The following is a 27,309-nucleotide window of genomic DNA, read 5'->3' as shown; positions in this document are numbered from 1 at the left end:
TGTGTGTATTGTGTAATAAACTTTGTGCCTCTACAAGCTGGATTTCTAGCACTGGAAGGAAAGTTCTGTTGTACAGAATCGTGAAATTTAGCATTAGAATAAATTATATTAAACAAGTCTCCTTTCAAATGAAGTTTTTTGTTACAAAAACAACTCCAAATTCATACATTAGTGGTATGAGCCTAGATACCCCCAGTTCAAGGGGACTTGTGCCCTTCATTCCATAAGTAGGTTTAGGCAAGCTTCAGACTTTCACCAGCTTACTTTACCAGGACAACATAAGGATTTCCAAGAATTTATGTGAAATAGGGTTAGTACATGGATATAACACGGGCACTTGACAGATTCCCACTACAACCCAACATACTTTCCCCAAGCATCAGTAAGAAAGGCATGCTCTGTAGGCAGAAATCTTGGCTATGGAAAAAGCACAGATATTTCCCAGCCCATAGGCTTCATACCTATTTAAACAGTCTCTGCTAACCTGGGCCCAAATTAAGCAACAATCTTGGCATTGCCTGCTATTAAACTATTTCTGTTAACTTGTAGTAGGGTCCCTTTGTAATAACTCAAGTCAAAGATTGCATGTTCAGATAAAAGCTGGTTTAAAGCAAATTGAATATTAAGTAGAACCAAGTTTTGAGTCTAGTGGCAGCTTTAAGATTAACCAAGTTTTGTTTCCGGTATAAACTTGCATGTGCGTGTCCACTTCCTCATGAAATGGGAGTTAGCAGTACATACGTATAGTTAAACTGCAAGAAGTAAATTAACATATAGCAGAAGGGAAAATGTTTAACAGATTTTAGAATAAAACTTTATAGGTCTCAAAGGTGCCACTGAACTCAAACTTTGATCTAATTAATGATCAAGATGCTCTGAACAGAAGGGAGAAGACTGTCAAAAGCTTGAGCTCCCTTTCAGCAGACCAATAAGATCTTCCTGAATAGGACAAGTCTCTGCAAATAAGGATGCACTCCAGGTAAGTACTTTGATCTCTTTATATTCCAACCCCTAGTGCGTGAACTTTGTGATAATTCTCCTGCCTAGCCAAAAACAGAATAGGAAATAGTATTTGGTTTATTCTAAATGCTCAAACTGCTTGTATGTATTCTTTTTTGGGGTACCAACTATTCTCTTTCATGAAACAAGCAGTGGCCTATTTTATAAATTAAAATGATGGGCAAGAGCCATAAGAAACTCCAGGGCCGCCTCTAACACTAAACCAGGATCGGTGTTCTGTCTCGAATTGTGGCAAGGTCTTTCTGCCGAGGAAACTAATCTATTGGCTCCTCCTGTCATTTGCTAGTGAATTACAGGGAAAGGAATGCTGGACTGGTAACCATGAAAGTTTTCTACTCTGAGGTAGGGAGGGTACCTTAATATGGGTGATTCCCATCAGTCAAGAAGAGTGTAATGTTAATTTCCTGTTTTCATTTGTAGTTCAGCAGTTCCCCAAGCTGTGGATCTCCTTAGTAATTTAATAACAAACTCTGAACTGTATAAACCGGTACTAGGACTGATTAAGAACAGGGAAGGACATAAATAGTCAAAGTAGAGGGAAAATATCAATTTTAAATCAACAGATCAGTAAAAAAGGATGCTGAACATTTTAACAAGTGGTCAGCCATAGGTTACCTGCTGCAAACCAAAGAAGGCTGAAGTTGGGGGTTTATGGAAGCCTTTCCCAGTAGGAATCAGTAAAAGACTGATAACCCCGCCTGCATCCAGAGGTGGGAGGGATCTTCTACCCATGAATCAGGACAGGCCCACTGGAGAATCATATCTCCCACCCACATCGCTAGAAGGATGAATCTTTATCTGATGGACTACCTGAAGTTAACCTGCCAAGGTGTTGCCCTGCTCTATTGTTTTGTCTAAGCCTGGAGAGCATAATCTGGGTATATCTACTTAGAACAGAGCAGGGCCTGAGAGCACAGATGGCATTATTTCCCCCTCCAGTTGATCCTGGGTTTAGCTTTCTCGTTTTCTCACTAAAATATTGCTCTACGAAAACCTTTTCCCAATGAAAGGACAGGATGTAACTACGAGCTCCATGATCTGCAAGAGCAAATTCTGCCTTACAATCTGCTTCGTCCCTCAGACTGGCTCCACCACAGTGTGATATACAAGGTTCTCTGAGATAAGCTCTCTATAATGGGCATATCTATTGGTGGTAGCTACAGCACATCTATAGCTGAGATAGGTGGAATATGGCATGTAGAATAAGATAGAATATGGGATGTTTGAGAGGAGACACTCATTTGTCTTTCAACAAAGTCTGGAAGTAGACCACCCTTTCAAGAAGCCTAAAGTCTTTATTCCCTGCTAGTAGCTTACTCTTAAGTTCACCACTTGGCAACTTAAACCACAAAGAAAAAAACAAGCTGGTTGTTCATACGAATGGTATATTTATATTATATAACAGCAAGGCAGCCATGTATCTTGCTAAGATTATGCAACATTCACACAAGGATCTAAAGGAATTCTTTGCATCCAATCAATGGGTATGTTATAAGAATCTTGAATAATTTTATTGTTTGTAAGGCTCTCATTTTGGCCTAAAATTGTTTTTAATTTTGCAATAATATTATTCATATTATTCATACAGTTGAGCATTTTTTAAACTTTCTATGTGGAGAAAATGAATTATTTAGCTGTACATTTGTATTTCTTTAACCTTTGGGTTATAGATTGGAAAGAACCTTGAAGACAGCAGACCAAGTTTAGTTTAAAAAGCTACAAGCCTTCTCATTATAAGATCCCAGATTAGGATGGTGAGAGCCACAGAAATCAATTTCTGAAACCAAAACACAAATACTGTTTATTTGTGGGATATCAGTTTTACACAGAAGACTGCAGTCTACCAAGGTCAGATTAGGTGGCATAACAGTACTTCAGTCAGGCTGAGCCACAGGACTTTAAGCACACCTGAAGATGCAAAATGGAAATACCAAGACATTTTTAAAAAGTAGGTCACAGCCATAGGTTACCTGCTGTCTCTTCAACAGCAACATGTCACAGCTGAAATTGTAATACAACCCATTTTGCCTGAAATTACCAAGTTTAAGTTGGTAAACGAGTTCTAAGCAGTTGTGCAACAATGTGAAAGGACAGCCTAAGGCTCTCAAGAGGTATTTAGTAGTTGTAGTTAACATTGCCACAGAATAAATCCTAACAGCTTTATAGTATTTAAGCATTAGTAGATTCATGTCTAGGGACAAGATAAATGCAAGTAAGTTTATACATTCAAATATCTCCAAAGGGGGGAGGGGGAGGGAAACTTTTACCAATGCTTGCCAAGTAGAAGACACACGACACACGATTTCTGAAAAGTTGTTTAACTTGTGTGTGCTACATACACAACAGACATTAAAATAGATTTTATAGTATGTTTATATCCTTTGAAGTTCTACTTTTGGGAAATGTTTTCCCAATTTTGTTTCCATATATACTACATGAGCTACATTAGCCATGTCTTCAACTTCAGAAGCAAATTTCAGTCTGGAAAGAAAGTTTCACATGTATGTCCCCGATCCTCCATTCAATTTTTAATTCTAAAAGTCAATTAAAGGCGTAACAACGTTTAATCTGTCAGTCTTTGGCATCACTTAAGAATGCTATCTGAGTCTGGTTTCTCCAATGATTGGTTTCCCACTCAAATATCAGTTATGCACTAGATCTTTTAAGTTACAGTAACCATTTATTTGAAATCAGAATAGTTCATAAACATCTTGCCAGAAAGACCTGTAGAAAAGGCAAGGACAAACAATTTATTGAACTATGACAATTTCTTTTAAAAGCCTTTAGAACTCTACACTATTTAGAGAATTCCAATGCATTAAAAAAGTCTTAGGAAATTGAGAGAAATTTGTTACTCCCTTAGAAAACATTGCCTGTGATAGGGGAAAATTTTGAATCTTCAGCAGAGCACTTTTAGCCAACAGAAAAGTGAACCAAGTCAATAACTGGGTTGATTTTTAAAATGCATGCCATTTTGAACAATGCAGAAAGAAGACATGTGAAGAGTATCAGTACTTCTCGTTAAACTCCAGGCTAAAAAGCCAACTGGGTCTTCCATTTCTCCTATGTACACATTTGTAAGAAGTCGTAAAAACTCTATGTCTATTCAGAAGACCATTTTAATTCAGATTTCACTCTCAAGGGCCAAATTTGCTTTTTGATACAAAATGCATCATCTTATTAAATGTTGACAGGATCCTACATACAGAGGACCTTTTACAAATTTCCACTTCAATGAGCACATGCTTGTGTTCTATTATGCTCCAATTTCTACCACAAAGTACAAAACACCAAGCAAGAATCGACTAGTTACAGTTCTGTTGACTTTGTGCTGACCTTCATTGTTACATTAACTTCCTTTGGCTGCTGCCTCCATTACTGGAAGCTAGTTTTATTTATTCAACAGACATAGTTTTTTTTGGGGGGGGGGAATCCTTTTGTCTCTCACATTACGTTGCCATTATTTCTTAAATTGCCATACATACTGTAGGTCTTAATACCAGAAGTTATAAGATACTTATATACACTCATCATACTTGTAGAACTCATTAAAATACAACTGTAGTGACTAGAAGAACAAATGTACCAGAATAAAGTATGGTAACAGAACACATCTTGAGACTCATAACTCCCATTCATACCACAGATAACAAACACCACTGTTTCAAGAATGTATTTTTCTGTAGTCCAAACACCACTGGAAGAACCAGGGCTGGGGTCCAAAGGTGGTCCAGTCTCCCTCTCCAACACCCCATACAATCCATTTACGAAGACTTTTCAAGAGAGACATTCCATGATTTGAGGGGCTGTTGTTAGAACGGAAACCCCCCAACTCACATGTGCCATGAAGGAACGTTTTGTGCACATTCCTTTGAAGCCCAGTCTACTACTACTAAACAAAGCTGAACTAAAAGTACTCAGTCCCAGGAAACCCCTGATGCTTTTGCATCTTCTGCTAATAACTTCAAAAAATTAGAATCAGGGATTTGTATAGACTTGGTACTTATGACTAAATTGGAACACAGTGTATTGTGTAAGATACATGCAAGCACACTCCCCATCCCACACTCCCGTTTTTAACTCCTGGCATAAGTTGCAATTCCACAGTACTCCATATGTAAGACACACATCCCTAGATTTTTGGAGGTACTTTCACAAGTTTTCTTTCAGAGACAAAATAAAAATTCACTGGGACTATTCCCTTAGCCGTTTTTTGTTAAATTCAGGACTGAACAATAAAGACGACTGAAGAAAGGGTAACATAAAGCATATGCCTTACCCTATTTAGTTTCTTCAAGAAAGCAATGGCTTGATCTTTCCTGCGCAAACCAATAGGCAAAACAGACCAAAATGAACGACATAATGCTGGTGATTAGTGTGCCTGTAGCCTGCAATCCCTGGCACGAAAGAAACCATTATGGGTTCTTTAGATACACTGAAAACCTTACAATATGGGGAAAGTTTTAAATTCCAGACACCCAAAATCCCACCCATGAACCTATGCTAACTAATCCTATGGAAGCTTTCACTTTCCTTTATCAAGACAGTCAGCACATTTTGGGAATAGCAAAATTAAAACATAGGAACATGCCAATTTACAAGCCTAAAAGTTCTTATAAATCAGATTTTTAATTTGATCATTTGTATATATTTGCAAACTAACTATCTGACTATGACGAAGTCAGCACTATTATCAAATGGAGGTCCTTGTGGCATGTACAACTCTATTCGACATTAAGGTCAGAGACAGGCAAGTTCATTGTAGGGTAGAATGTTGGTTGGGAATCAGGGTGGAAAAAAGCTTTAGGATAGGCTTCTTGTACTTGAGGTGTCCTGCTTTCCAACGATTCCTTCGTGAGCAGCAGCACATGAGAACCTGGCATTAATAAAGACAGGCAGCTGCATGTTTATTTGCCTTTTCATTTTCTTGTGAATCTGCATTTGGTTGGATTCTCATTATAAGGGTTCGACTACACTGCCTGAGCGAAAGCATTAACAGGGACAGTACAAAAGTTTTAATTTTCCCATAAAGAAGAAAGCCAATATTTGCTCACTAAATAACTCTTGGGCATCCAGCTGTGGCAGAAATCTAACGGCAGGATCTCCTCTCACAAACTGACAACTTAAAGAAAGTTGCTAACTGGCAGCTTCTCCTCATGGGTAACTGTCCCAACAATCACTTTTTTTGTTTCCTGAAATGCTACGTCTGAGACCAAGTGAAAATCAAAAGGTTAAGTTACATGGTTATTGAATGCAAATAGAAATATGCCACAAAATTATTTTTACAATACATTTCTGCTGAAATAATTTCCTAGGTGAAGCTTTCTTTTTATACACATATACAAAGTTCAGACAGCAATATGCACAATAATCACAGTGAGGATGCTGGTAAGTTCACCATCTGTAGTGTTGATACAAAATGCAAAGCAGCCTTCGAAGAGAACAATGCTACACAGCAAGCAGAGCTGGGCCTGTTAAACAGCAAAACACCAAAAGGTCCCTGAAAACGGGAATACAGTGCAGGAAAAAGCAGCATGCGCTTCGATACAAATAGCAGTTTATGGCTAATGGTTGACTTAACTGTAGTAACAAAAGACTCTTGAGTGGCTGTGCATAGTTACAATCCCTATGTCATTTGTTTCTCTTTATACCACTCCACAAATTCATCCAACAACACTGGCCCTGAAAGAGAGAAAGAAAGAGGATGTGGGTTTTTTTAATAACTGGTTTTGCTCAAAAAAGAGGAGAAAAATTAGAGGGAACAGCATATTAGATGCTCGTTGCAGAAAATACTTTTATTCTTATGAAAATACATACATGCTCCATCTTCATCATAATTGCTGAGGTCAAGATTAATGGTTCTGCTGAACTCCAAAACATTGCACCATTGGTCTTTGTTGATAACTTTGTACTTAGATTGCTGCTTGAAAGAAGATGGACAGTTACTGGAAACAGGCTTGGGTAAAACAATTTTTGAAAAAAAAATTCACATACAAATTTAAGAGTTTCAGCTACAATGAGCTCCTTCTGAAATAGCCTGCTTTGGTAGGATATAAGCAATTAATGCATATAATTAATTAAGCTATTCTGATCATAAAAGATCATAAACTGTAAGCAAACTGAAAAAAGCAATGTAGTGTGCACCATTCTCTAAAATACTCATCATTCTTTGGAAACATTCATTCTAGTCATCTAGCTGCTTTATTCTACTTTAAATTGATATAGTACTAAAAAGCTAGTTAGAATGCACCTTTATTAAATGCTAATTTTTAATTTAAATTGGCATTTCAGGTATGGCTTCAATTCACAGGATTTAAATCATGATTCAAAACAATAAGAATCTTCATTTTCATAACCCACACTTCCTACACTCAGGGTGGGTAACAAATCTTAAAATCAGTATATAAATACAATAAAACCATTCTGCTTATATAGCCCCCAACTAATTCAGGTTTTGATTGGGAAGGTCCAGTCTTTACAATAATACACTCTCCATTCATGGCAGCATTTCCTGGAGATCTATCAGGGCCCCGACTGCCTGCTGGTAGAATAGCTCTGGTCTTGCAGGCCCTGCAGAACTGATTGAGGCCCCTTAATCAATATCCTGAAATAAATCAATACCTGAAATCACCTCTATTTTTAAATTTTCTTAAGTCACCTCAAAGAGAAAAGGACAGTCATGGACACATGGCTTGAGGACAGGAAATGTAATGCTCTGTCACTTTCAAAGACCATGGACAATATCGGCTCTGTCAAGACTCCAAAGAAATTTGCTAACCTAGTTGTATCTGCTTTGCACAGATTAAACATATGTACTCATTGAGAGTATGTACATTAACTAAACTCCTTTCACTTCTACCAGCAAGTGAGAGCGATAATTTTAAAAAATATCCTGGACAATTTTAATCATATGTGGAAAAACACTGTACAATATTAACTGTGACATCTTAAGTAGAGTTAAACTGTTCTAAGCCTGTTGACTTCAAGGTTAACTCTGCTTTGGATAACACTGTAAGTGTACAAAGCACTTCACATACATTATCTCAGCCACCAAACCTTCTGACAAATGGGGAAGGGAAGCTGAGACAATTGGACAACTATCATCATTTAACAAGCTCATCACCAATTTGTCAGTGGTTGTATCAGAAATTAAGCAATGTGGTAGATGTTACATACAGGTACAACTTTGCATCTTTAACGGTTATCTGCTTACTTACATGCAAATTCAAATCGTCAAATTAACTTCAAATTACCATGGCCTTCCAAATGAATGCACCACTCAATCCCAATTTTTTGCGATGTATTTTTTTTTACGTGTAAGACATGAAAAGATTTTTCTACTTGTACCTCTAGGAACTGATGAAATACTGGAAACAGGGGCCATGTTTTTCCTAACAGAAGTCCTAACATACACTTGGCAGTATTTATATCTAGGCTTCGCTGATCCTTTTCCTGTCAAAGAGAAGAAAAAGGCTAAGTTTAACTGCAATATTCCCCATTTGGACTAGAAGCCAAGACAGTTTATCCTTGTTAACTGATAAATAAATTAAGTCTTTTGCTTTTTACTACAGTAGAGTTGAGCATGTTTGGGAATGCAGTTTCAATATGCCAGTGGGAATAGAATGGATTTCTAAAAACAAGTGCATAGGACTCAAGCATGGAGCCTCCAAAAATTAACATAACATTATAACTATGTCGACTTACAGTCAATGTATATTATTTGACAAATAAACAGGCATGATTGGATTAAAATTGTAAAGAAACAGACTATCTGGAGAAGTCAAGTAAACTCAGATTTGACTTCAGTAGCACTTCAAAGACCAGCAAGATTTCTTGGGTACAATCATTTTGAGAGTCCAAGAGCTTTGACTCTCTAAAGCAGGGGTAGCATTTGCTGGCAAGGGCTCATGGGAATTGTAGTCCATGGACATCTGGAGGACCACAGGTTGACTACCCCTGCTCTAAAGCTTATAGCAGGAAAACACTGTCTCTAAGGCACTACTGGACTCAAACTAGCTGTTCTATTGCAAACTAAGACAGCTATTCTGAGACTATCTTCATGAAGTAAACTTGATAAATTTACTTGGAATCGTTAACTTAAGCATATGAAACAATCCCATGGGGAGCTAATGCAGTAAACTTAACATTTGAAATTTGGGATACTCACACGTGCAAAATCAAATGCATATCTGTATATAAGTTTAAAGTTAGTAGGCTCATTTAATAAAGACCTCAAATAATCCAAAGAATTTCTTAGCTTTTCCGTTGTATCACACCTATAAAAATCAGCAAAAGCAGAATGTCAAAAATCTGATTCTTAGAGCTCTTACAGAACTTAACTGCTAAACTATCATACATCTTTGATCCTCAAACCATGCAGCTGGATTTTAGAATTTATAAAATGCCTTTTCCAAAAATACACAACAAATGTATACTCTTTGTTTAATCTAGCCTGTATCCATAACAGGCAAATTAGTTATAATTTATAACGACTTTCTCTCTTACATTTTACAGGGATTGCAGAAAATGAGATCTGAACAACCATGAATGAAACTGGCAGAAGGAAGGGATTATTGTTGATTCCCTTAACCTTTCCATTGCTGCTCTGTGTGCTCTTAAAAAGCCATTTCTGAGGTTCATAAGGACCTTGAGAATGGTATAGTATGGAGAGCCTGCCATTCCACATTACAACCCCTACAAGTTGCAACTGGCTGCAGCAGGAAAGAAAGACAGGCAGAGACCATAATATATCTTTATCTTGCTTTTGCTCCCAAGAGCTATGATCAACATACATAGTCTCCCTATGTTCCATTTTATCCTCTCACAATGTACGGTATACTAAGATTATAGCATAATTGCAAGGTACCCTAATAAGCATAATGTCTGAATAGGGATTTGAGCACAATGCACAATGGCATTATACTGCCCACTGGCTCTCTTCAAATTTTGCTTAGGTTTGTTTGTTTTTTAAGCCGCCGCCATACAGGTGGTCTCAGGTAGCTAGTTTGGATCCACAGGAGCTGCTGGATCAGATGATAGAAGTGGATTTCCTCTGTAGTTATCAAGATTGTGTTTAACAAGATGGCAATGTTACACTCCCCAATCAGCTTAATGTCTGATGATGAAAGTATAACTTACTGTAGTGATGTCATTCCTTTTAGCCATTCTTGCAGTGTAAAGTAACCCATGTTCTGAGCATCTAGCTTCCAAGCTAAAACAAGCATAACTACCTGTTTAAAAACAGAACATTAGTGTTAAAATACAAGGGGGGGGAGGGGGGACTTCTTGAACTCTCCTGAATTTTCACACTGAGTCTTCACCCATCTTTCATAGTGATGTATACAAGGCCACAAGAAAAAAGATATTTCAAGAACTATAAAACCTCTATACTCAAGTCAGACTTTCCTAGCAGATTCCTTCAAGAACAAAAATGATAAGCACTTTATTTCAAGGTGTCAAAGACAAATCTATAAGAGAACAGGCATTTGCTTGAGGCCGACTGACCCATAACATCTACAGGACCCCCCCCCCCAGACTGAGGCCGAACCTACCAAGGAAGTGTCAAAGTTATTGTTGTTGAAATACTATTCTAGTTGGTATGTTATTGTTGTTATATTGATACTGATACTGTTCCATGTAAATGTTCCAAAATGTTTTCTGTAAACCGCCCTGAGCCATAGGGAAGGGCGGTATAAAAATCTAAATGAATAAAATCTAAAACAAGAGGCTGAGCCTGAACATACATTTTCGGGTTCCACTCCAATGTCCTCACAGAATTTCTCCATTCCCTCAGGGCCCACAATATCATCTGTTCCTGCAATCAAATGAGAGCATGTCACTTTTACCTTAAGATGTACAGTTAGGTGTATTCAATAATCCAAATATACAACTGTTCACACACTGCTCAATACACAATGTGATGGACAGTAGGAACCAGAATTACACAGTTCTGGCTTACATTTTATTAACTTGAACTATTAACTATTATCTTCTATGCAGTAACAATGATTTAAGATTGGTGACTTTGTATTCATATTCACTATCTGTAGTTTTACTATCTAAAGACAGAGCTGTTCCACCAGGCCCAGAGAGTTTAGGGCCTTGAAAGTGAGAACCAGAACCTTGAACCTGATCTGGTCTTCAATCTGGAGCCAGGGCAGCTGGGAAAGCACTGATCAAATATGCGCTCTCCACTCAATTCCTGTTAGGACCCAGGCAGCTGTTTCCAGATCGGATACAGGGGTAGCCCTGCACAGAGCAAGCTGCGCTAGTCTAGTCAAGAGGTGACCACTGAATGAATTACAGTGGCCAGGTTGAATGCTGACAAGTAAAGCACTAGCTGCCACGCATAGCACATGTGATAGAAATACCGGTGGGCCTCCATTGACACCCAGATTTTTTATAGTGGTTGAAGTTGCTAACTGGACTACAATAAGAGTCGGAAGTTGTAGCACCTCAGTGGGGGCACATCAACCCAGCCAGAGGACCTCCATCTTAGCTGGGTCACCTCAGACAACTCCAGCCAGTCTGCCAGCAACTCCAGGCAGATGACCAGTATACTTGGGGGTGTGGACAGGTGACCATCCATCAACAGATACAGCTGGGTGTCATCAGCATACTGACACTCTAACCCAAAACTCTGGATTAGCTGGGTGAGGGGGCACATGTAAATGTTAAACAACAGCAGGGTTCACTCCCTGCGGAACCCTCCAAGTCAGGGCATGCCATTGGAAGGTATGCTCTCCTACTGCAACCCTCTGTCCCCTACCTAGGAGAAACGACTGTAACCATTTAAAGGCTGTGTCCCATACCCCCATGTCAGCTAGGCGTTGGACAAGCAGACCATGAGCCACAGTGTTGAACACTGCTATAAGATTAGGAACATCAACCCAACCAGATTCGGCTTACTTCAGAGATTGTTTGTTAGAGTGACCAGGGTTGTCTCCACCCCACAGCCAGGCCTGAAGCTGGAATGGAAACGATCAAGTACCAATGTTTCCTTCAGAAAACAGCTTTGTTCTTTCAAGAGTTTGAAATAGACATTTGAAATAGGCTTTACTTCTGAGGAAGCAGTTTAATGATCTACATATTTATTCAGACCAGGAATGGTGTGTGGATGCTATTCTTATAATTTCAACAAAATCAGGGTAACACTATATAAGCCTTGATCACGTCTGTACTTACCAGCATATTCATAGAACCATTCTAAGCACCTTTTGCTTGAAAACATGTCATCTTCTGTCTTTATTCTAGTAGAATCATATTTTCTGTACATGCTGTCAAAGTCAAAAGATTATTTTTTCAGTTATCCAAGCGGAACAGAAGGGGAGGGGGAGAAATAGCTCCGTTCAAACATCCCACCTTAAAACTACCAGTTAGTACAGCACATGAAGAGTTTATTAATAAGGAATGAGAGTTTATTATTAAGTAATACATTTTTCTTACTTATTATTAGCTAACGTGTTTTTTTCCAAAACAGTGACAAGAGGGGGAAATTATCACATCTTGTTGCAAATAAAGTTCAAGGCCATAAATGTTTGTTTCTCTTTCCCACAATAATAGAAGCATAAGATATGTTACCCAAGCCTTTAGAAGCATACAACCCTTTACTCAAACCTTAAGAATGCTTCACCCTAACTAACTCCTTATGAACGGATATAATTTTTTTTTTTGGGGGGGGGTCTATTACATGAACAAAAATAAACAAAGACTCCTAAATTTCTCTACTAAGAAAGAAGAGTTGGTTTTTACTGCCACTTTTCACTGCCCAAAGGAGTCTCAAAGCGGCTTACAATCACCTTCCCTTCCTCTCCCCATAACAGACAACCTGTGAGGTAGATGAGGCTGTGAGAGCCCTGATATCACTGCTCGGTCAGAACAGCACTATCAGGGCTGCAAGTGGAGGAGCAGAGAACCAAACCCAGCTCGCCAGAGTAGAAGCTGCCATTCTTAACCACTACACCACACTGGCTCTAGAGTTGAAAACTGAGTTCATTTCATACCTCCTAAAATGCTCCATCTAAAAGGCGACCTCACATAAAGATGGAAGCATAAAGATTTATCATTAAACAAAAAAATAAACAAATCAGAACCCCAAACATACCCATCGTGTCTACTTTTTTTAGCTGACAGGTCATCACCAGCTGTGGGTCTCCTCTTTTTTCTTGGAGGCATCACTTTGCTAAAGCAGTCTGATGAACTGCAAGACCTGAGACTTCCTATGGAGTGATTTTATAAAACAGTAGATGGATTAAACAGGTACCTAAACGTAAATGGTACAGCCGCCAATACAGTCAGTTCAAGCAAGAGGAAACTACTAAATGTAGCACAGCAATTATAATCAATTTTAAGGCTAAGAAAATTTGAATTCAGTTACTACAACTGGAGTATTACTGAAATCCATACAATGTTTGTTTATATGCCAATTTACTTATGATGCTGAATCATATGTATTGTAGACTCCACTGCCTATGCTACCTCCCTTACCTACTTGCCTATACAATGACTCCTGAAGTCTTACTGAGCTGTCTACTTCCAAAATATCAGGAATCCTGTTGCCACAGTTGTTTGTTCTCCGTAACTGTTCTAGGTAATAATGCAGTCATTCCCTGAGACCTGTATTCTCAAATGACTCTCCAATTTATATCATTCAACAGCAAACCTGATGGTGGAGTGCCTATCAGGAGGGCCTCAAATCAAAGCCACCCACAGAGCAGATAGGAGTTTATGCCTGACAGAAAATTAAATAAAAGCTCCTCATACCCAGCTCTTGAATTTTAAACCTTAACATGGACCACTAACAGATAATTAAAGTCAATACATCAAAAGCTGTAACTCTATATCACTAGGCACAAACAATTTGTATAATGAAATGAGTAAGGAACATATATATTGGAATATATATATTGCAATGGCCCTGATTTCCAAGGGATGAAAACAACAAGAACCCCTGCATCTAAGCATTTAAAGAACATTACAACAGATTTTGTATTTAGGACCCTACCTGTTTGGCGATCGTCTTGAACTGCGTCTTCTGTCAAATTCTGTAAAACATTTAATAACTGCAATTAATTGGGAGATCAGCCACAACTACTTAGCACTGAAACATCACTAGCTACCTTAGTTAATCTTGTTATAGTTACTACAGAACTGAAGTCTACAATGCTTTCCACACTAAACCCACTGTAAACTTTTAATATGAAAGAGTTTTTTAAAAATCCTGAGAACTGCATTTTCATCCAGAGAGCTATCAGTTTCTCAACTAAGGTCCATGAGATTTTTCAGGAAAATACTTAAAAGCTTTCATTAACTGAGGAAACTGCACAAGTCCTAAACAACTATCATAAGTCCTGTGAAGTCAGAACTCTCCAGAAAGTCTTATTAATGTCTGAAGCTACAAAAAGTTAAACCCAGAAATTGTGCAGATTTCAAACCAACTTTCCTGAACACAGAAGCCCAATAGCTCATTTAACAGACACACACATCCTTATCCATGGCTCCTCTATATATTTGTGAAACAGCCTGAGGGGTGGAATGTGTCTGGCTGTCCAAGTTGGAATAGGGCCAATTAGGGTGTAGCCGGCTGCACCCTGATTGGCCCTACCCCTGCAGCTCCCATCCTCTGTCTCTAGACTCCAGCCTCCTTGCTCTCAGACGCACCTCAGTGACTGGAGCCAGCAGCAAGTAAGGGGAGAGGGCCCTGAGCAAAGGGTCATGGTGGAGGGCCTACTAATGAGGGCCTTCCAGCCTGCTAGGCTTAGCCTGCTAACGAGGGCCTCCCAGCCTGCTAGGCTTGGCCTGCTAACGAGGACCTCCCAGCCTGCTAGGCTGGGCCTGCTAACTGCCTGCTAAGAAGCTCTGTCCCGGGCCTGCTAACGAGTTGGCCCACTTGATCCAGCCACAAACTGCGGCCCAAAGACACCTTAAGCTGCCTGGCCGGGGGCCAGGGGAGGGGACCCTTTCAAGGCCCGTTCTTTGGAACAGGCTTTGAAGCTAGTACATTAATAACTAAAACCCCCACTATTCCCCACCACAGGGCAAGCCATGTACGACCTGCTTACAGCTTATCAATAACTAGTACTGACAACTGGATAAAGTACTTGAAGGCTACTCACAGAAGTATGCCAAAAATAGGTTTGGGATAAGAAATGCCTATACAACTAGGAGAGGGGGGGGGAGTAAAACCAAACTTGCCAATACTATGGTGCTTGCACTAGACTTCAGACCCTATTGAGCATGCCCTGAAGAACCTCTGGGAAGGGCTGCAGCTTCCATGAGAACTATGAACCCTGTCAGGGTAAGGAATTGACTGCCATAGTATAAATGACACTGTAAAATGCCAGAGATATCTGTCCATGACCAAAACAGAAGAGGTACAGGAATCAACAAACAGAACAGCAGCAAGGTTACCTAGTGAACACACAACTCCAGCTTCTATTAGGAAAGGCCAAGTAGCTCTGAAGTAACTGGCACTTAAATAAAGGCTTTCACCTAGTTGTAGCAGCTGTGGCCAATGGGCTTTGGGTGATGAGGGATGGCATCTTAAATCACTTGCTACACTATAAGTAGAATGAATGTGCAAAATCAGATAATTTGTATTAAAGTTCCAGTATTTCATGCCTCAAACATACTGGTGCATCTATTCTTTCACACACAGTACTTCAGTAATCATAACAGAGAATCCCTAGTACTTCCTGTGAGAAGGAGAAAGGAAGATGTAGAAACAGATTTCTGGGCAAAGTAATAAGCTATGGGTATTTGAAGTAAAGTTTGTAGGCTTTTATTATCCTGAACCTGCCTCTGAAGTACAGATGACTGAATAATCTGCTGAGGTACTTCTGGTCAGGGACAAATAAGGTATCAAATTAAACCACCACATTCCTATCTATGGGAAAGCATTTGGCCAACATGCCTGAATATAAAAAGCAAACTTGAGAGAAGAATGTGATCTGAGCTAAATGCAGACTCTGTTATTTGAAACCTCCCTAGCAATTTGTTGTAACAGCTCTAACTTTTTTTTTAATTTTCAGAACTTTACAAGCTGAGTTGCCACTATTTTCCCTCAATCATAACAGCTCAGGAGTTATTATAATCATATGAACTCTATTGGAAGGTAAGGCTCAAAGGAACTACAAAATAGGAAGTGCTACTGCAGTACTGGCTGACAGTCCAACTTTGGGAGTGACATAAAAGAGCTATGCGTGTATGAGCAAAGGGGCAGTATAAAGAGGAAACACACACACACACATATTTTTTAATTTGTACCCCACCCCTGCCAGCATGCTATATATATATATATATATATATATATATATATATATATATACACACACACACACACACACACACGTGAATTCATACAGGTCTTCATCTTCATTTCACTTTTAATAAGCGACAAAGAGTCCTCAACCACACATTTTAAAGACCACATGGCTACCAAATAAAAAATTATAAGCGATTACCAGTCTATTAAGAGTGTGGTAAATCTTGTGAATATTTGCCAGTGTTGATAGGTGAGAGTTCAGCTGAAAATCTAGAGAGGGGAAAAATAAACGTTTCTCATCTTGGTTATGTCACTCTTTAATGGTGTCTGATGAACACCTTTTAACATTAATGCACAGATTAAGTCAACCCCAGACACAGCATTTGAAGACGCAGGGCATTTGCCCTGTCGTATAGGCCAATATTTGTTTTCATTTAACCTTCTCTATTTGTTAATACTCCAGAATGGCATCAAGGTTCTTTCCAGCCAAGCACAGTACTAATATTTTCATTAGGTATATGCCACATAAGAAAAGCACATCATCATTTCCAATGAAATTCAGAAACCAGATTGGTGAATCAAAGCTGCACTGAAATAATCTATTGCCTCACTTCCCAGATGGAAAATAGATAAAGGAGCTACCTCATGCATGCTGCCAGAGAGAATGAAATCAGGATTTGTCAAATACACTGCCACTTGGGAGAAAAGCAAAACATGCACTTTAAATGCAGTCTTGCTATAAACTATATAATCTGAAACTCACATCCATTCTACCTTTCAGGTGTATGTATTCCCTTGAATTTTAACATGACTATTTTATATGTTTATTATTATTATATTATTATTATGTTGTTGTTATATTTCATATATAGTCCACTCCTCCCTGCAAGCAGGCTTGGGGCTGCTTATATAAATTTAATTTTAACATCAATAATATCAAAAGAGATCAAGTTTCACAAGATACATGCAACATGTTCTGTGAGGCAGGAGAGTTTTTGTACATGGAGCTGCATGATTATCCCGTTTTATTTGTCAAGGTTTTTAATAAAATATAGATTATTTTGGGGGGTGAAGGGGGTGTTATTTGAGATTTTATGCTGCATGCTTTAAATCGTAACGTGATTCGTAAACCACCTTGAGTCATAAACAAGGGCAGGATATAATAAATATCAATAAAATGTTCCAAAGCTTTTCAATAAAACAGCTAAAGATAACATGCAACCTATGGTATATCCCTTGCATAAAAAGAGTAAATGGGATTTTCAAGTGCACTATGGAGGGGTATTTGCTTATACAAAACTGCACCTGCAACATGCAGCATAAACTGGTTCATCTAATTTGAGACTGGTTCAAATCTCAGTTCAGGGCTGGCAAGCATTAAGTCTCTAAAGACCACGGAGAGGTACAGTGAAGATGCAAGCCTCTTCTGCAGCGGCATTACACAAGGGCAGACAGGATAGCACAACTCAAACATATAGAACCAAACTGTGCAATACAAGCACAACTACAGCACACTTTAACAACTCCAGATCATTACAAATACACAGGTTTGCACCAGTGTAATGGGCTTCATGGTGATCTCTCTCTCTAGGACTGTTTACTGCCTAGTCTTATGAAGCACCACTATGAAAATGTCACATTGCTACAATCTAACCAGCAACAAGATTTCTCTCATAAAACTGTGCCAGGAAGCATCACACAGAATTCTGGGTCACTTGCTGGCAGAGCTTTTATTCACAAGCCAGTTACCTCCTGACTAGACTGTTACAATTTACTCTACACAGGGTTGCCCTTGAAGATGCTTCAAAAACTTTAGGCTATTCAGAATGTAGCTGCCAGTCTGCTGAGCAATATTATATTAACGGCTGCATTGGCTTCTGGGGACATCATAGCTTAAGGACTGCCTCTGGAGTTACAACCCCACCCCCACCCCTTGCAGGTATCATGTTCTGCTTCACATGGACGTCTGGTGATGCCTGACCCTCAGTTAGCTCATTTAAGCTTGACCAGAATAAGGGCTTTTTCAACCATGGTCCCAATGTGGTGGAGTGCTCTGTCTAAAGACACTCATACCCTGTGGGGCATATCTATCTTACCTAGTCTAGAATCAGCATCTTTGCTCATCTTGCTTAGTGCCACTTTTTAAATTGTTTTATAGAACACTGTGTTTTATGTTTTGTATTCATATTTATTATGCAGTAACCACCCTAAGCCTTATTGTTGGGGGTGGGGTGGGATAGGATAAAAACCAAATGAAATACTAGATAACAAAACCTGGAAAGTCCTTGAAAACCACCACCATCCCCCCCCCCTTATATTCTTTCAGGTCTTCATATCTGTATATAGACTATCCAGGACCCATTCTGCACACATAGGATAATGCACTTTCAATGTGCTTTTGCAGCTGGATTTTCCTGTGCGGAACAAGAAAATCTACTTCTAAAGTGCATTGAAAGTGCATTATCCTATGTGTGCGGAATAGATGTACGACTTGCTACACTGACCAAATTACTGCTCATGTCATAACAGACTGAATACCGCAGGATACACAGAGTACAGTTTAATTTTCAGTATATGCTCTTGTATTCTACAAAGGATTGAGCTCATTTTTCTATCAATTAGTATTGTCTACGCTGTTAGACTAAATCTTTGAGGAACGCAAACTGACTAGAAAGGCAAGAATGCTCAGTAAAAATACTCTCAAACTTGTATTCCTAGTTATTTTATTATTTGATCCAAGGTGAATAAAAATTAATTATGTTGGCAGGTATTGTTATGCATGTTTTGTAGCAAAAATAATAGTAGAACGTCAGTTATCTAACTTGGGCTATGCACCTTGCCTGGGAATGCCAGTAAGTTTTAAAGAAAAACATTTATTTTTGCTGCTCCCAGATTCATAACAGTCTCCCACATGTATCAGGCAGAAAGACACTAGAGCATTGGGGGGGGGGGGGTACTCAGACCACAACAAATCTACTATTCCTTGTGATGTTTTAAAAATCATTTCAGCCTGCCATATTTTTAGTGTCAAATTCAAAATCAGGAAAATGTAAATACCACAAGGAAACCAAAAAACATTTTACTAATCAATTACAGTATTACTTCATTACAGTTTGTTACTATCAACAAGCATCTGTTTGTAGCTCAGTCTACATTATATACACCATTACCAAGTATTTCACCATAGAGATATAACATTGTTTGTATAAATGATTAACAGACACAGTGGTGGCATTCAGTCAAACACAGGACTTTCAAGGTGCAATGTTTTCCCCATATCTACAAGCAGTTGTGAAAGTTTTTCCAGGCTCCTTCACAGTTAGAGGCTATTAGCCAAAAAGATTTTTGTCTTACACACAAAGTCCCTTCCAATCAAGGATAAGATTGATCAGAACATGGATCAGGCCCTTTTGAGTCATGGCTGTACAGAATCAGGTATTCACCAAGACCCAACTTGGAATGCTATATACAAACAATACTAACATATTACTTAAATTGGAAATTTGCACTATACTGTTTTGAAGAAACTAGGGGATAGAGACCTTTATGGGATATGCATGAACTAATGCCACTACAAAAGTGAGCCTTTGGTATATGATTAGCATAAACAAAGGAGGAGAGGATTCCATGAAATTTTAAATGAATATAGAGCCTGACGTCTGAGCTACACCAATATAAAGACACAAATAAACTTGGAATACTTTCTTAAAGACCCTGATGGAAAGTCCTGTCTCAGTGCCTTGTCATTGTGAAGAACAGACTTTCCCATACACCAGAAAAACAATTCAAAATTTAGGTAATACTTTAAAACTAGCTAATAAACAGGCTGTGGCACTAGTAAGGAGGCAGCAGCTAACATGTTAGCCTACTTGATCAGCTTTATGATCAGCCACTACAAACACACCAGGGGCAGGTAATAATTGTCACTAGGTGATTTTCTTTCAGGATATTAATGTGTCACAAATAATTTAAATTGGTATCTTTGTATTGATTGGCAGGCTATTACCTTGGGAGATTTATCAACAAACACAGCCTCACAAACATTATATTTCTATCCTGCCTTGAAATCAAATCCATACACCAACATTTAGCAAATGCTTTAATAAAAAAAGAAAACAAATTGGAAACAAAAAATAAAAAGGCTTTCTAGAGGAAGAAGAGTTTATCCAGTGTCAAAAAGCCTTCGAAGGAGGAATGGTCTGCAGTGCAAGAGTTTGCTAGTTCAGAACAGTAGGAACCAATAAAGCTTCCCCGGCTAACCTCAGAATACAAGCTATGCAGTACGTGTGGAGGCAAGCTACCAGGTTCTTCGGATCTAAGCTGCTTAGGTCCTTAAATGCAAACATTAGTACTTTTCCTTAGGGCATAAAGCACACTGCAGTTGGTACATTATAAGAGAAATAAGCCTGGTGCAGCCAGAGCGATGAGCTTCTGAGCCATCTTCAAGGGCATCCCTACTTACAGCATGTCCATCATGGATGTCACCAAGGTATGTGTGACTGTAGCCAGGTATACTTCTTCCAACAAGGTTGTAGCTGACCAACCAGCCTAAACTGGAAAACTGCATGTCAAGCTACCTCATTGCCTGAACATCTTGGACCAATGAGGCACCCAGGGAGCACACCCAAACGGCAAGCTTGCTCCTTCAGGACTACAATAACTTTCCCTGTCTCACCTTTACCCACAACCAACAGCACACTTTTGCCTTATCTATATTTAATTCCAGTTTTACCAGCAATATGTTGTAGACCTATAAACCCCAGCAGAACTTTAAATCAGTCTGAACTAGCATGTATTTCACTGTTCTATCTCAAAGAGTAGGATACTCCACAAAGAGTGTCAAAATAGTTTATAGACCAAGCCCTGTAGTTTGACTTTGCCCATAATTTATACAGAAATTAAATCATAGACACAAGTTTCAGTATCATTTGTAAGTACAGCAAAATCAACAGGATTAATATACTGGAACATGTGTTTACCATGAGAGAGCCAATTATATTAAATATATATAGAGAGAAAAAGGCATTTTTTAAAGTCCCAATACAAAAGAATGTGCCACACACTTTCCCAATAAACTGCAGATTAAGAGCCGACCATTGGTATTGCCAGAAAAGGGGGAGGGGGTGGAAATAACAAAGGTAAACAATTCAACTAGTTTGTCTTGTACAGTCTTTAAGTATTACCAAAATGAACCAAGAATGTTAATACAGATGCATAAACATGCAGACTAACAGCAACAATTAGTGCATTCTACCTCTACCCAATGCATAGGTACACAACAGCAGTTGCAGCACAATGGATGCTCCTAAGGAGTTTGCTTAGATCATACATATACATATAATACATAAATACTGCAAACATTCAGCTGCTTGTTAACAGATTACACTATTTGGCCTGAACAATGACCCATTCTTCCAATCTGGCTTCATAATCATCTGAACAAATTCCAATTAATGTTAGGTAACAGAACAAATTTAACAAACACATACCAGGAAAAAATAATCTCTTCTTGTACCTATAGCTGCATGCTACAAGGTGGACTTCATTCCTACTTAAAGGTCCATTCAGATTAGGGGTATGTATACACATACACCTGCAGTGGCCTCAGAAAAATAAAGTCACAGACTAAATAGATTCACAAAAATTAAGAAAGCTATCTAAAGATGCAGTGTATTTTTGACAGTAGAATAAATGTGAAGTAATGACCACAGCAAATCAATCTTTTGTATGCCCATACTACTTATGTGGGATAAATTAGGCTATAATCTATTTATATTTTCTTGGGAACAAGTTGCATTAAAAAAAATAAAATTTACATCTGAGAACACACAACAGGGTTATTCATACAGCAAGATAATCTTACATCCTTAGGACAAATGTAATGAAATTTCTACTAGGTTTAGAAATCCTGCAGAGCAATCTTAAATACTTGTTTAGTTTAAAGTTGCAATCCAGTGGCACCATTAAGACCAACAAAGTTGAATTTTTTAGCTTGGAACAGTTGATCTACAATTTACACACACAATCTTCTTTTGAAGAACTTTTAAAAATAAAGATGTTTCTAAAGCAGAAATTGTGTGCCACAATGTTTGAAATCCAGTTTTGTGTCACATATAATTTAGATTAAAATAGCATCCACAGAACATACTGCTACATACTGGAAGACTTTCTTGAGAGGATTAAAAAAAATTGATTTGTTGGTGTACTACAGTATCTCTAGAGATCAAGAATCCAATGCCAACCTCGTCCTTTGAAATAAAATCCCTCCAAATTCAACGGGATTTACTTCTAGGCAAGTATGCCTAAAAGCATAACCTTATACATTTTCTGGTACTAAGCCCACTAAAGAGAGTACAATTTGATCTCTTGTATAAGTTTCTTAAACCAAAGCCTGTGGCTCAAGCATTCAGGAGCAAGGAAGTAAGCCCCACTGAAGGGCCACATTTATAACTGACCCAATGAACTCCTTAGTTGCATACTTCTTATGTGCTCACCAGGATTTCCCTTCCTTTTTTTCCAGTTGCAGGCAAGATGCCATATCAAAAAACACTCCTTAAGTTTCAGTGAGCTACAGGAGATACTTACCAGGAGATGTATGAATAGGACATTACCTATGGTATTTACACACAGTAGTTAGCCAAACTAGTTTATTATATGTAATTCTGAGGGCAGGAATCTAGATTATGGGAGCTACAGGTAGATTCACAGCCTCTGTCAGCGTTATGAAAATTCAAAAACAGAATGAGGAATTCTAAAGATTAAGCCACGTTCACAGCCTTAAAATTAGAATACTAATTAAAACATACCATTCATTAATTGCTGGAGCGCTTAATATCATGAATGCACAGTCCAGTAGGAGAGAGTTTTGTAAAAAATATCTGGTTCATTTTCTTTAAATTGTACCAAATTACTTGTAATTCTGCAGTCCTGAACTCAACTGTCCTTTAAATGTCTCTTCTGTTTTGAAAAAAGCATCCTAAAAAGGACACGCATTTCTGAGCAATCAGGCATAGAAGTTTCTGTAAACTGAAAGAAAAGATCCACCCTCCCTTAATCTTCAGTTCATCACAAAAGGCACAGAGCTACATAGTCAGAGGGTTTGTACGTGTTTTTGTAAGCTTATTCACAAGGCTTTCAGATCCCATTCCGTTTGTTTCTATGTATTCCAACTGTTAAATTTGTTTCCTCTAATTCAATTCAGTTTCCCAAAGCAGTTCCAACACCTTATTTTCAAGCCTTTGTTGAGCTACTTGGACCATATGTAAGCATTCCTCTCCTCCTGCCACACCCCTGGAAGTCATATCACCAGAAGTTACATTGCTGAGACTCTCCCGCTGGATGTGACATCACCTGGCCATCCCCACAGCAAAGGAAGCAACAGCACAGAAACATTTTCAGAGGATTTGTGAACAGAATCATACTTGCACTCTGGGCTGGCTACCAGTTTGCTCTTCCTTACCAAGGGGAGCCTACAGAAACAGGACCAGGGCAGGCCTGTGCCAGTTCATCACCTCCCCCATGCTCCCAATGCCAGAAACAGGGCCAGAGCAGGCCTATGCTGATCCATCACCATCCCGCAGTTGTTAAAAAGAGATTATTTACCTCTCTGGACTCGTCACTACCACATGCAACTAGTCTTGGCCAACAATTATTTGTATGGCTGGGCCCCCTGCCCTCTCGACCCCCTCCAGGCCCATTATTGGCCATTTTGCAAAGGGGAGAAGATAGGTTGACATGACCACAGATGGTTATATCACCCAATTTTACTGGACAATAGGGAAAGAACAATTAGATGTTCCTTTTACTTTTATATTACAGATCAGACATTTGAGTGCCAGTACAAGCAAAGTTCAGACATTTAATGCTCACTCAAATTTACTTCTTTAGGAGACAGATGGCCATCTATACTAGAAATCAATATCCTGTCTTCAACCTTACCTGCCTTAAGACATAATGCTTGTAAAGGATAGTAGACCACAGTAAATGGTTTTCACTACCTCACCAGAAGGAAAGGATCTTCCTTCTAATGAGAATAACAAAGTTCCTGTTCCTAGTAGTGGTCCACCCACTGAATTTATATTAAAGAGTGGAATAGATGTGTCACACCTTCAGTATTGCAGGCTGTATGCAAAAGAAAATTTCTGCTGATGGAAGCCATTTATGTGCTACTTCCAGGGGACCCCCTTCCCACCTCCAGAAAACAGCATGAGGACATTAAGAGGCTTGGAGCAGGAAGGGGAAAATATCACTCTGCCTTCAAACTGCAGAAATTTCACACTGTAGCCAATCCTATAATATGCCAGATTGACTAAAATAAGAAATCGTAGACTATCTTTGGTAAGGAACTTCTGAACCACAAATATGAAAGCACAATTACTTTATATAGAGAATTCATATTAAAAATACTCTTCAAGTAGAAATTAAGCTAAAGAATCCTTAAGCAATGTCTTTGAGATCACCTCTTCCTATGAGGGCAAGACCTACAATGCTTTTGTTTATAAAAATTTATAAATGATTATGTAATCAGCACTGTAGACTATAATAAAAGCACACTAGTAATGTTTACCCATGGATATTGTCCAGCCTCTAAACATTCTGCTTGTGCTGCTAGATCTGTATGATTCAAGATCATTTTTCCCCTTTCACATCTGATAAAGAGTAGGAAATAAACTATGCTTCTATTATATCTGCAGAATAACTTGTTCTTAAAAGCATGTTGGTCTAGTTAAATGGTATACATGTCAGGTTTTAAGCCTGTCTGGATTTTTGTAACTACTACAAGTCTTTTCAAGATGTACTAGCCCTGAATGGCCAGAATGAAACTGATACACATTTATAATTGCATTTTTCTACCATATTTTCCGCTTCAAGATTTGAGCTCATATTGAGCTTGTTACATGGCAGATTAAGACAATTTATTCTGCGTATCATGAAAATTGCTAGATGTATCACGTGGAAGGACATTTATTACCTCCCCTACTGCCAAAGAACACCAACAAATCTGGATGAACAAGCCAAATCATCAGCAAGACTGTTCTGTTTCAGGCTCTCTTTCAGAAAAAAAAAGATTAGGTTACAAAACTTTTTTTACAGACCATTGCTTTTACACATATATTAACTGTGCCAGAAAATTATTCATGAAGGAAGCAAGGCAAACTATGCCCACTGGTCAAAGAACATTTAGTTGGAAGTTCTGAAATCATTTTTTTTTTAATTGTGAATAGATTTATAGCTAGAATATGACTACCTTGGATCTTCAAGAAGTAAATTTGGAGATAACATGGTTGTTTGTTTATTGCTTTTTTATAGGAATCATGACCAATAACAATCTACATGTAGATTAAGTCATCGATACAAGATAAGGCAAACTATAGTTGCTGTCTTCCAGAAATACTACATGACAATGCAAATTGTGCAGAAGTCCAAGTTTACCCCAAAGTAAGTTACTGACTTTAGCACATCTTACTTCCAAAACAGCATGCATGGGTACATAGTGAAGGGCAGTTTTACTCCCCCCATCACCAACACCCAGTGGCTTCCCTGCAATGACAATCAGGCAAGACAGAACTTTGCCCCAGGGGCAGGCAAGAATCCTAGAGAAATAGCGAGAGGTTAAAAAAGCAAACATGGGCACCCAAACTAGTAGCATACACACTCCTCCTTCCCAAACCAAGCAAGCCCTCCCCCATCAGTTACCCTCCACTCCTTCCCTCAAGGGCCTTCCTACCTGAACGTCTTCTCCAGGAAGAGCATGCGTGCTTTTGCTGCACCCCCCACTGCCCCAAACGGAGGGGAAAGCGGGGGAAGAGAAAGGAGGGGGTGTGTATGTGGTGTGGAGAGAGAAAGACAGTTGGCAGCGCGTTGCATGACGGGCCCCGTAGTGCCCAGCCAGCCCCGCACCGCCCAGAAGCCAAGAGACGGGACTCCAACTCCCACAATGCAATCAGGGGAGGGGGAAAGGCAGGGAAGGGGAGGAGGGGGAGCAGCGCATTCTCCCTTTCCCAGCGAGCCCCACACTCACGAGAAGAAAGGATCCATGCCTTTCCCCTCCTCCGGCCCAGTCAGGATTGCTCGGGAACGGGCGTAGGCGGCGGTGGGGGGACCCTGCTGTCCCCTCCCTCCAATCCGCCCACCGGGCTCTGAGGGAGCTTTCTTGCCGGAAGAGCCCCTGAATGGAGCTGGACGAACTGCGTCACAGCCATTCCCCACCCCCCCACCCCCCTCAGGGTCGCCCTTCAGCACCGCACCGCACCGCCCCCTCCCCACCCCCATCAACGGATGCCTCCCCTTCCCCCACCCCACCGCCCCCCGGAGAGCCTCCCCCCCCGGCGGCACCACCACCACCAGCAGCCCGCGACTTACTGACAGCGGCAGCATCCGAGTGCATTTTTGTGCAGCGGCAGTCGCACACGCACTGCCCCGCGCGGGCGCTCCGACCGGCTCCTTCACTGTTCCGTTCGGCTCTCACCAAGGCAAAGGCCCGGCCCCCGCGCGCGGCCATTGGCTCTCGCCTCCTCGCGCCGCCCTCTCGCTCGCTCCTTCCCCGGCTCCTATTAGACCTCCGCGCCGTCACTCTTCCCAAGGTAAGTCCTAGCTCGCCCACCTTCGCGATGCCGCGCCTCCGAATTGGCCGAGAGGTCCCAGAGGCTCCCGCCTCCTCCCGGCCCGCGTCCATTGGCCCATGCTCAACACACGGAGCGCTTCGGGAAGGAGCGGCCTGAATGTTGTGGGAAGGGTTCTGGCCGGCTGATTGGGCGAGAGGGCCGAGGCCGCGCCCATCTCCTGAGCTGATTGGCTAGGAGGAGAAAGGACGTAAGTCATTGACGGCGTGAGTTCGGTGGGATGGGTTCGGGGGGATTGTTTGGAACAGTCGCGCGAGCGCCCTGGGAAAAGCGGCGCGTCAGAGCCTGGAGAACAAAGCCTCCCGCCCTGCATTGTGTGGCTGGGACAGAGCGAGCGCCGGCTTTCCCCTTCCACGCTCCATGCAGGTGGCCGATGCCCGGTGGGCGGGGCGAGGCCAGAAACTT

The 27,309-nt window shown here is 40.0% G+C and overlaps 1 protein-coding gene across 5 annotated transcripts; it reads right to left on the bottom strand.

Moving 5' to 3' along the window:
• Window positions 1-2,794: 2,794 nt before the first annotated feature.
• Window positions 2,795-26,995, bottom strand: DCUN1D4 (defective in cullin neddylation 1 domain containing 4). 5 transcript variants are annotated; one of them, XM_077301982.1, is made up of 11 exons: window positions 26,645-26,992; window positions 16,482-16,552; window positions 14,024-14,063; window positions 13,124-13,238; window positions 12,205-12,296; window positions 10,764-10,834; window positions 10,159-10,250; window positions 9,188-9,296; window positions 8,368-8,472; window positions 6,838-6,940; window positions 2,795-6,702 (listed from the first exon to the last, which is right to left on the bottom strand). In XM_077301982.1, exons 1-11 carry the CDS (start codon window positions 26,955-26,957, stop codon window positions 6,647-6,649), a joined length of 1,167 nt encoding a protein of 388 aa, XP_077158097.1. In that variant the 5' UTR covers window positions 26,958-26,992; the 3' UTR covers window positions 2,795-6,646. The 5 variants fall into 5 exon arrangements, with proteins under 5 accessions (XP_077158097.1, XP_077158101.1, XP_077158100.1 ...); XM_077301986.1 differs by lacking the exon at window positions 26,645-26,992 and adding an exon at window positions 26,304-26,322; XM_077301985.1 differs by lacking the exon at window positions 26,645-26,992 and adding an exon at window positions 26,010-26,028.
• Window positions 26,996-27,309: the final 314 nt, after the last annotated feature.

This window comes from Paroedura picta, chromosome 10 (genome assembly GCF_049243985.1).
Source record: "Paroedura picta isolate Pp20150507F chromosome 10, Ppicta_v3.0, whole genome shotgun sequence".
Taxonomy (NCBI): Eukaryota; Metazoa; Chordata; class Lepidosauria; order Squamata; family Gekkonidae; genus Paroedura; species Paroedura picta.
The sequence above is the reverse complement of the archived record's forward strand: the minus strand, read 5'-3'. Positions and strand labels throughout refer to the sequence as shown.

Excerpts from the sequence above, each read along its gene's own strand:
- DCUN1D4 (XM_077301982.1), bottom strand. The coding sequence starts at position 26,957 with ATGGACGCGGGCCGGGAGGAGGCGGGAGCCTCTGGGACCTCTCGGCCA. Across the intron at positions 13,239-14,023 it reads TCAAGACGATCGCCAAACAG|GAAGTCTCAGGTCTTGCAGT; the intron begins GTAGGGTCCTAA and ends ATCACTCCATAG. Across the intron at positions 10,251-10,763 it reads TTGGAGTGGAACCCGAAAAT|GTAGTTATGCTTGTTTTAGC; the intron begins GTATGTTCAGGC and ends GTTTTTAAACAG.